Source organism: Trachinotus anak, unplaced genomic scaffold, assembly GCF_046630095.1.
Source record: "Trachinotus anak isolate AG129_WGS33_773 ecotype Australia unplaced genomic scaffold, CSIRO_AGI_Tana_v1 ptg000019l, whole genome shotgun sequence".
Taxonomy (NCBI): Eukaryota; Metazoa; Chordata; class Actinopteri; order Carangiformes; family Carangidae; genus Trachinotus; species Trachinotus anak.
The window spans coordinates 16,915,009-16,925,156 of NW_027273870.1; the positions used below are offsets into that span (position 1 = coordinate 16,915,009).

General features: G+C 42.4%; 1 protein-coding gene across 3 annotated transcripts; it reads left to right on the forward strand.

Moving 5' to 3' along the window:
• The first annotated feature begins 1 nt into the window (after position 1).
• On the forward strand, positions 2-7,714 carry cntf (ciliary neurotrophic factor). Of its 3 annotated transcripts, none has more exons than XR_011694379.1 (4): positions 2-379; positions 2,705-3,019; positions 3,115-3,344; positions 3,751-7,714. XR_011694379.1 is itself a non-coding variant. In XM_071504222.1 (3 exons), exons 1-3 carry the CDS (start codon positions 260-262, stop codon positions 3,286-3,288), a joined length of 609 nt encoding a protein of 202 aa, XP_071360323.1. In that variant the 5' UTR covers positions 3-259; the 3' UTR covers positions 3,289-7,714. The 3 variants fall into 3 exon arrangements, 1 of the variants encoding a protein (XP_071360323.1); XR_011694378.1 differs by having other exon boundaries at positions 3-379; positions 3,115-3,363; XM_071504222.1 differs by having other exon boundaries at positions 3-379; positions 3,115-7,714.
• Positions 7,715-10,148: the final 2,434 nt, after the last annotated feature.

Here is a 10,148-nt window from a genome sequence, read left to right on the forward strand (position 1 = left end):
GTCGGACGAGCCGGGAAACTCTCCTTACCGAAACCTTAGAGAAGAGCAGCGCTCTGGCTCTAATTAAAGCGGCGCTGACAGAGTTTCAGCAAAGGGGAACGGAAGGGCAGGCTGAGGTGAACCATGACCGGGAATTGACCGGTGTCGTGGGGATGAGGCGGGCGCACACGGGTGTATATTAAGGAACCGGCCTGTTGCTTTTGCGTCTCCAAGTGCGCGTCTAGAGTGTGTCTTCCCGGCAGAGGCAGCGGGAGGTCCAATGGCAGACAGGAGGACCAGAGGTATGACTGGCTCGGATCTGAGCAGGACCACGGCGGCTCGGGCGACTGCTATAGCCGAGCAGCTGCACCACGAATGCTCCATCTTATTGGAACTTTATGTAAGTAGAGGAGCTTATTTTTTTTGGCTGAAACCTGCCAGCAGATCACAGCATGATTTCAAAGTGTGTGTGTGTGAGTGAGTGAGTGTGTGTGTGTGTGTGAGAGAGAGAGAGAGAGAGAGAGAGAGAGAGAGAAATAGGCCAAGGTTAAATGGAAAATTAATAGATTTTTGCATGGGTGTGTGTGTGTGATGAGTGTCCCCTATGCGTGCATGCCTGTAACATACTGTGTGTGTGTGTGTGTGTGTGTGTATGTGACTGTGTGTGTTTGAAAGAGGTATATGTGTGTGTGTGAGTGTGTGAGAGAGAGAGAGAGAGAGAGAGAGAGAAAGAAGAAAGAAGAAAGGGATGCGTGCAAAAGCAAGATAAGGGGGGGGGGGGGGGGTGTGCATGTGTGTGAAAGAAAAGGAAATGATGTGTAGGACAGCAGGGGGTAGGAATGCAGAGAGGTGGTGGGGGGTAGTGAACTCAGTTGGAATGACTGGAATCAATGGTGGGTGTTTTTCTGGCACAAGCTCATCAATGCCTGGGCACGAAGCCCTCTTGTCTTTTCCACAAGCCTGTGTCTCTTTGCCCATAGGTGTGAGAGTTACCGGTTATTAAAACTTCTTGGTTTCCTGCCAGTTCACTGCTTCAGTTTTCCTTTCATGTGTATTGCTAGGAGCAAGGGAGTGACCTGGCATATAATTTCATCTACTTATTTTACAAGATGTTGACCTTTCCTTCCTTTATCTTTCATGCCTTCTTCGGTTTTCTCCCTCTCGACACAGCTTTGCACACTCATTACTGGCTTTGTTGGTGGAATATTGTTGCTTTAACCCTTGAGCTACAGTAACAGATACATTCTAGTGAGCACAACATGAAGTGATTAGATATGTCTTATCCTGTCATACAGAAATGTATCTACATTTATGTCTCTTCTTGGCTGGAAGGAATTGTCTCTCAAACAGGATTTCGTTTAGTCTCAAATGAATCAAATGCAAATTGGATATTTTTTAGGCAGAGTGTTACATTATATAACAGACGGGCTGTCCCTTGCCTATTTGTTGGGTGGGAAAACACTCATTTACAACATGCATTTGACGACTCTTAAATCATTTTCAGAGCTTACCACTTTACCTCAATTCACAATGATCCATGAGAATATTGTTTCTGGCTCCACTATTGCTTCCTGGGGTGTCTAGAACTGCCTGAATCATATTTCCTCTGCAGCCTGAGCAGTAAACATTAACTTCCCCCCAGACTCTCAGGACATGCACGTCACATTTGGCCACTCTGTCACACTGGTACCAACTTGCACACAGGGGCCAACATTAACACCTCAGTATAATGTCACAAGGAGGCCTGTGGGATTCACAACTCACTGAAGTACTAAAGCTGACGCCAGCTATAATCATGCCCGTGAAGTGAAGTGACAACCTCATCAACCAGATCATAATGTCAGATTTGTCATAATGTAGCTCTGAAAGTGCAGAGGTGCAGCCTCTGTTTACCAAGAGATTCTTAGTATGGATTTTATATTAATGTTCGAGGAATGGTCGATATTTTGGGAAATAGGATTATTCATGGTTGGATGAGAAAATTGATACCACTACCTGGTCATGTACGGTACACATGAAGCTACAGGCAGAAGCTGGCTCTGTCTAAAGGTAACAAAGTCAGCACCTCCAAAGCTCAAAATGAACACAGCATATTTTGTTTAATCCGTTAGTTAGCCAGGCTAGCTTTTCCCCCCGTGTCTAGTCTTTATGCTAAGCTAAGCTAAACTATTTGTGAAAATGTCTAACTATCTACAGTATGTATTAATGATTTTTGTTTCCAATGTTGACTCGAAAGTTGTGTCATATCACACCATATCTTTTTCATACAGTATTGCATTGCATTGCATGCATTGCACCAAATAAAGTAGTCTTTTTTTCCTCGCTTCTGTCATTTTAACAAGCTCACTTAACCTTTTACTTGTTGACATAAGAAATCCTTACTGGAATCAGGTTGAGCACAAAGTCCTCCTTAAAGAAAGACCTTTTAGTCTCATGGCTATTATTTATTTGTTGAACCAATGTGAATGAGCCTGAACAGATTCCTATCACAATAGGAGAAAATCCCTGTTGCCTCATACGCAGTGAGTTTCAGTATTGTGCCAAAGGGCTGTCAAAAGTGACGTCAGAGCGGTTAGTGCGTGACAGGAAACAGTCTTCAATCTTCCACTTATGCACTTCACTTTCCAACTCATCCCTCTCTTCCTTTTTCACCATGGAAACCTTCCCAAATCTCACTTCTGTTCTTAACTTTCACCCTCTTTGTTTTTTCTCTCTCCACCTCAAGAGAAAGAGGGAGAGTTTCACCGCAGATGTTACAGTGGCTGATGGCTGTCTGGTGTCCGTCCCTCCTCCCTCCTCCCAGCTGGACACCAGGGACAAGCTCTGGCGTCTCCACTCTGCTCTGCTCCAGTGCCGCAGCTTGCTGGAGAGGGCCATTGCCAAAGAGGAAGAGGAGCTGGGCGGTGGGAAGAAGGGTGACTATGAGACCCAGAGGAAGATGGTGAAGGACAGACTCTCGTTTCTCTTAATCAACACCGGAGAACTCCTGAAAGCTGTAGATGGCACGGCAGTCCTGACCCCCAATTTGGAAGGACTGGAGGTAGGTGCTGATGTGATCAGAGGTATGATGGTAAAAGTTTTGGATAGAAATTAAGGCAGAGCTTGGTGATCTCCCCCCCCCCTTCTTATCGACAGTTAGATGGCCCGACCACTCTGTTTGAGCTGAAGCTTTGGGTTTACCGGATCTACAGAGAGGTGGACTACTGGACCAAGACAGCCATCACCACCTTGCAAGGCCTGCCTTCTGTGATAGCCAAGGAGCGAGTGAGGACCACGCGAGCCAGGAGCACCAGAAGTGCTCGGAGATGAGAAAGGAGCCACGACAAGTGTGCGTGGGTGGAATAAAGACAGAGAGAGAAAAAAAGGTTAGAGATGGAGAGAGAGGTAAGAGGGAGAAGGGATGAGAGGGATGACAAAATGGGAGTGAGACCTAAAGTGAGAAACTGGCTGATGTGGAGAGAAAAGGAAGAGATGAGTGAAAACAGCCAGCTGAGAGAGAGAGAGAGACACAGATCTCTACTGACACAGGGAGATGAGTGGGCTGGGTTATTTTTAGGGCATGAAGCCCCCTTTACATGAACAGAGGCCTCAGACAGATCTCTAACCATGTTCATCATAGATAATAACGGCATCTGATGGAAGTTTATTTAACTATTGCAGAGTCTAATACATCTATATATTTATTGTTTACATTGCAGGATGAAATCTAATAAGCGTGTAGATTCAGAGTTAAGATATTGAGTTTCTTTCTTTCTTTCTTTTACCTTTTAGTATCGAGGAAACAACACCTGATTAACACCAACTCGAACAAGATGTTACTTTTCTCGCTTGCTAACACCTAACTCACATCTGTGTTTCTTCTTGTGTTACTCCTCTGGCACACCTGAAGTTATTATTTAAGATATACTGCCAGGGTCCACTGCAGCTGGCAGAGGAAGCAGTCAGCAAGAGGCACATTTGGATGAAATTGAGAACATTTACATTCAAACCTCAGCCAGACTGTAGTTCTGGTATGTGTAGATACCGTGGCTTTAAATCATTCCGTATAGATTATTACCTGGGGTTGTTCAGTGTCTGAGGAAAAAAAAAAATAGTAACAGTACCCTCTAGTGTTCACATGTTGCTATTGCATGGTTAAATCCTTTCTTTCTTTCTTGATTTTCCCCAGTAATACTTATTATGTCGAAATGACGCTGTGTTCTCATGTATTTTTGTTACATTTTTATGGCACTTTATTAGCATTAAAAACATGTACAACCATGTCACAGCATTGAGGGAGCAACAAATGTGGCGGAACCGCACATTAATAGTCCAAGTTCATGGGTTAATGAATGGACACAGTTTTTTTGTGACGCAGATTTTAAATGTTTAAAGTCACAGAAAACTGAATGCAATTTACAGCCCAGTGAGAAGGACACAAAAGTCATCTCCTACGTGCCCCGTGGTCAATATGAGTAAAAGTTTGAAGGCACATATTCTGTTTTGCCTCGGTCCAAATTGAGTGAGCTGAAAAGTCATGGGATCCTTTACCTATCCACTGAGAAGTTGCAGACTGCACTGCAATAAGCGGCATATACTGTAGTTGATAATTTAACTTGTGGTAGGTAAATAAAGCTCAATTCAGTTAAAAGTTCAAAAATGACCCTCACACGCTAATCTGTCAATCTAACCCGGGCTGTGGTACTAATTAAATTAGCTTCAGCCATAGACTCGGATCATCTTTAATGATGCATGAAGCTTCGGGGAAAGAAAAAGAGAAGATACTGTGAATGGGATTGAATCCTGTATACAAATAGTCTTGCCTAGATAAGCAACAAGATCCGTGATAAAGTGGAGCATGAAGCAGACAGAGGTGTGGTGGAGGAGATGTTTGTTATGTAAGCAGACCTGTGCAGTGTTTTCATTCATATGAGAGGACCATATTACCGTTACACTTGTATTTTATTGAGTTCATGCTTGCCTTGTTAACATGCTGTAGGTTGATAAACTGTTGGTAGGTGCACTGGGAGTATAAACAAACCTGTGTGATACTCCAGACTGTTTTCATTCTTCTGAAAACTGGATGTTGGTACTGGAGGGAAATGAATGCGTTTGGTCATTTGATCTGAGTCACTGTCATTAATTTCCAGATTAAATTTGACCCCTGAGAAAACAAGAGCTACTGTACATGTGCAAAAGTTATTCACTCCATCTGTTATGAATGCACTAAATGAAGGATGAAAACACATCATACAGCACGGATGCATCTTGAATATATAAAAATGCATTGGAGTGCAGTACTGTTTAATGTGATATACTGTAAATGCGATACATGTATTGCATTTGCTGTTCTGTATATGGATTGGGGGATGTATTATGTTCCTTTTCATCCACTCTGATGAACTACCTGCTGGACTACACAGCACATCAATCTTCTTTATGTTTTTTTCCAAAAGTGTTTTCCAGCTCTGCTCTCTGTTATGAGTTGGTTGGTATGCTGGCCTGGTGGGACCCAGGAACAGAAAAAAAAACAGTCAAAGACAAGAGACAACTTAGGCCAAAGTCGATCAAAAATAACACTGGGCTGAAAAACATTCAAGTATGTCGCCACAGGTGCTACAGGAAAAGATGAAATTAGTCCAGTTTGAATAACATATCATAGAAAAAGCATGTAATAGCATTTTATCATGGCATTTATTTTTTCTCTTTCATTGGGCTAATGCAGTGGTCTCATTGAAATGAGTGAGACTGCATGACTGTTATTAGTCCTGAATGCAGCCTCAGAGCCTGAATGTTAGCTTTATGAGACAACTGGTTCAGACGGCTTCATATTATAGCCCTCACATATCATCTGTTAGTCATGGACTGACCTACACAAGACTCATACAGCCATTTTTAGTCTGTCCTTTTCCTACAGATCATAGAAAGTACAACACTGTGTTACATTCCTGGTAAAGAAAATTGGTGTTTTTACTGTGCTATTAATTGATTGTTTTCCCTTATGTTCTTTTTGAAACTTTTACTGTGTGTCTTCTTTACAAATGTTATTTGTTACACCACCAAGTGCCCTCTCTTTTGACCTCTGGTGTAGAGAGAGCTAGCTGTAGACAAATGGCTCACAGCACAAAGAGAGGATTAGGTTACCATCACATCTGTCTATAAGCAGCAATCAAACAGTCGGAAAAAGCCAGCAAGTTGTCAGCTTTATCGGACTGTATGATTAACCCTCTTTCTCCCTGATGGTCAAGCGAATGTATTGATTTACTTATGAATTGTTTCAGTGTCATTGCTGTTTATCTTTGGAGTTTATGGTCAAGCAACAGTAGTCCCTGTCCTGCAAATGTGGCTTTATCTGCGGAATGACTGTCTTCATGGAAACACTCTTGGCCCTCGATAAAATTCACACAACAGAGACCAGACACCAAAGCTAGATTTAATCTTTGGGCAGACAAATTTGTTTCGTATTTCCTTTCATTACTCTTGTCCAAAGAGTCCAAAAGTCTCTTTTGGACTACAATGTCCTACACTGTCTCAAATTAAATTTATCTTTTGGAACATCTTCTCTTGAGCTTTTATAGTAGAACCCCTTTCAGACATGGAATCTGTAACATTGCTGGGTTCATCTATCTGGCTTTCAAACATAAAGCAGGCATCTGCTGACTCTGTTCACACATGACAGGACCTATATGGGTAATGTTCGCTTGATGTTTGGCATCTGGACTACAAGACTTGGCAGTGTAGTAGTGTTGCAATTAGCTGTTTCTTCACAGTTATTATTATATATGATTATTATTATTATTATATATTATCAAAGTATAGCAAATAATCACATTTTAGCCTGGAACAAGTGTGAACTTTCGATGGCCTTTTTGCTGAAAAATGACTTCAGCAGTTTATGAAATATATTGATTAAGTTGTCAATTAATTTACTGTGTTTCAGCTCAACAGTTATGCAAGTTATGGATATTGTGCGAGGCAAGAGACAGTTTAATGCAACATGCTTCTAACCTGTTTTGTTATCTTGTTATCATTGTGGAGGGACCAGCCAATTTTTTTTTTATTTTTATTTTTTTAACAAAAGTAGCTTGTGTAGCCTGCAGATGCTTCAGAATAGCACCTGTGATCAAAGAGCAACACTCTAAAGGCAGGTGCTGCTTCGTTCCTACTCTCTCATGATTGAGTACACACTATACTAAAAGCACACTATATTCAAAATGGTCATATGTAAGAACACTGTAATCTTGAGTTTGGCTTTAACTTTCAGTGTTTAGTCCAACTTGAGCCACGGAGAGGAAAATGTTACAGACATGTTGCTGGGTAAACGATTCAGGCTGTTTTCGAACATAATGCCAACATGCAAAACTGGCGCAGAAGTTACCCATTACTCATTATTTTATGTCTAAAGGGGGCTTAAAACACCTTAAGCATAGACTAGCCCTAAAGCACTGTCATTATTTTGAATGACATATTGACTATAATTGAGGGCTAATATGGCCACCAGGACACATGCTTGACTTGACATCAACGACCTAAATACTGCTGTTTTTCACAAAAATAGTTACACAGTATGGAAAATTTATTGTACAACACGGAGAGATCATCAGTTGGTGCATGGTGAATATGAAATCAAAGTAATGTACAGTCTTTTATGTTTTTTCTGAAACTTTGCTATGGTATAAAAACTTATTTATTATTGATTGGATTCCTGAGGGTGTATGAGTGGGCTGAAATAAATTGATCTTGGCTATACTTTGAATTGCCTCATGTGTCTGTGTGACTTAAAAGGAGATTGGCTCACAAATGCTGGTGATGAGCAGTGTGTGTGTGTGTGTGTGTGTGAAAGATTAGAGAGTGCTTTTGTTGTAGGAAAGATACATGCAAGGTAAAATGTCACTTTTTGAGTTTGAATATTAGCAGTGAGATTGTGAGCGTGTGTGTGTGTGTTTATGTTTAACTGTAAGAAAAGACAGGATGTGTGTTTGAGCGAATGGGGTGGAGTGTGTGTTTAAAAGGGTGTGTGTGTGTGTTTGTGTGTTTGTGATTGTGTTTGTTAATATGTGTTTACGTGTATGTATGTAGTGTGTTTGTGTGTGTGTGTGTGTGTGTGTGTGTGCATCTTTTCATTTGTGTGTGTGGTTGTTAGGGAAGGAGTGGCAGCCAGGATGCCTGTGGAAGAGGGGGGAGGTGTGTGTATACTGTATGTGTGTGTGTGTGTGTGTGTGTGCGTGTGTGTGTGTGTGTGGGAGAGAGAGAGAGAGTGTGTGTAGCGAATGAGAGAGAAAATATGTGTGTGTGTGTTAAAGGGATAGAGAGAAAGAGACAGAGAGAAAATGGGTGTGTGTCTGTGTGTGTTTGTGTGTCTCTGTGTGTGCTTGTGCGCATGTGTCCGTGTGTGCTTGCGCATTCGTGTGCATGTGGGTGTATGTGTGTCTGAGAGAGACAGAGATGAAAAAAGAGAAGGGGAGAGAGGGCAGGAAAGAGAGAGAGAGCGAGAGAGTGTGTGTGTGTGTGTGTGTGTGTGTGGTGTGTGAGGGAGAGAGACAGACAGACAGACAGACAGAGAGAGAGACAGAAAGAGGGAGGGGAGAGAGAGCAAGCAGGAGACAGTGTGTGTGTGTGTGTGTCTGTGTGTGTGTGTGTGTGTGTGTGTGTGTGTGTGTGAATGTGAATGTTTGCGCAGGCGTGTGTGTAACTGTGTGTGTTTCTGCATGTGTTTCTGTGTGTGTATAAGTGAGAGAGAGAAGCAAAGCAAGAGAGGGAATGTGTGTGTGTTTGTGTATGTGTGTGTGTGTGTGTGTGTTAGAGTGAGAGAGTGAATGGGTGAGCAAGGAAGAGTGAGAGAGAGAGGACATGTACGTGTGTGTATGTGTGTGTGAGAAAGAGTGGGGGAGGGGTGTACAAGGGAGATGTGTGTGCGTGTGTGTGTGTGTGTGTGAAAGGAAAGGGAATGTGTGTGTGGCTGTGTGTGTGCCTGCGTAGGAGGGAATGTGCGTGTACTTGTGTGTTTGTGTGACTGTGTGTGTGTGTGTGTGTGTTTGTGTGTGTGTGTGTGTGTGTGTGTGTGTCTGACAGAGATAGAGGGGGAGGGGTGTGTGTGTGGGGAGAGCTAGGAGCAAGCTCTGCAAATGGTGTGTGTGTGTGTGTCTGCGTCTGTGTGCGTCTGTGTGTGTGTGCGTGTGTGCGTGCGTGTGTTACAGCAGCACAATATGTGCCTGTGCTGAATGAAAGGGAAATGAATGTGGTGTGTGTGTGTGTGTGTGTGTGTGTGTGCTGTGGAAGAGGGTGTGTGTCCTTTATTGGAAGTGTGTGTGTGTGTGTGTCTGCGTGTAGTTTGTGAGGACTGTATAATTGTGTATTGCTGTACATGTGCACTGCTTACACGTGCATGTGAGTGTTTGTCTTCAGTAAGGATTGTGTAGCTGTGTGTGAATGTGAGTGCAAATGTGTGTGTATGTATGTGTGTGTGTTTGTGTGTATGTGGAAACACACACAAACACACACGCACACATATTGGGGGTATTGGTGCGGGTGATGAAGTGTTCATGATAGTGTGCACATGCAAACAGAGCAGAATTACAATTAAACCAAACTCATTCACCAGCTCTCAGTTCTCCATACATTTTCTCTCACATCCTTCTTCTTCTGCCTTATCTCAGCAGAGCATCATTTCTAAGCTTCTTGATGACTGCTACATCCTCCTGTGTGTATCAGGGCCTGTACTTCACCATTCGTCAGGTGGCTCCATATGCCACCAGCTCATGTTCTTCATCAAATAAAGAGTGTCATTTAAATTTTGTTTATAGGAAGTTTTAAAATAGCTCTGGTGGAAAATGTGCACCAAACCTACCTCAGGGGTCGACAGTTACGTTCAGCGGCTATAGGCTAGATTTTTTCAGCAGTCATCATTGAGGGACTCGGTGCAGGTTAACGAAGACGAAGTTTTCTCTTGCTTGTTTGAATCGTATCTTAGTTTTAATGGCTTAAAAAAAGCTATCTGATGTTTGATGTTAGCTTCTGTGGCCCAGGCAGTAGCACAGCCTGACAGATGTGGAATGATGGGATATTAACGTTCGATTAGGAAGCTAGGTTACATTTTCAATATTTAAAAATAAAATAGCATAAAGAGTAAAAATAGTGGGTAAGGGTTAGCTGAATTTGTACACATGTGAACAAGGGATTCCATTGAGAAA

Coding starts and splice junctions, on each gene's coding strand:
- cntf (XM_071504222.1), top strand. CDS start 260: ATGGCAGACAGGAGGACCAGAGGTATGACTGGCTCGGATCTGAGCAGG. Junction 380..2,704: donor CCATCTTATTGGAACTTTAT/GTAAGTAGAGGA, acceptor CTCCACCTCAAG/AGAAAGAGGGAGAGTTTCAC. Junction 3,020..3,114: donor CCAATTTGGAAGGACTGGAG/GTAGGTGCTGAT, acceptor TCTTATCGACAG/TTAGATGGCCCGACCACTCT.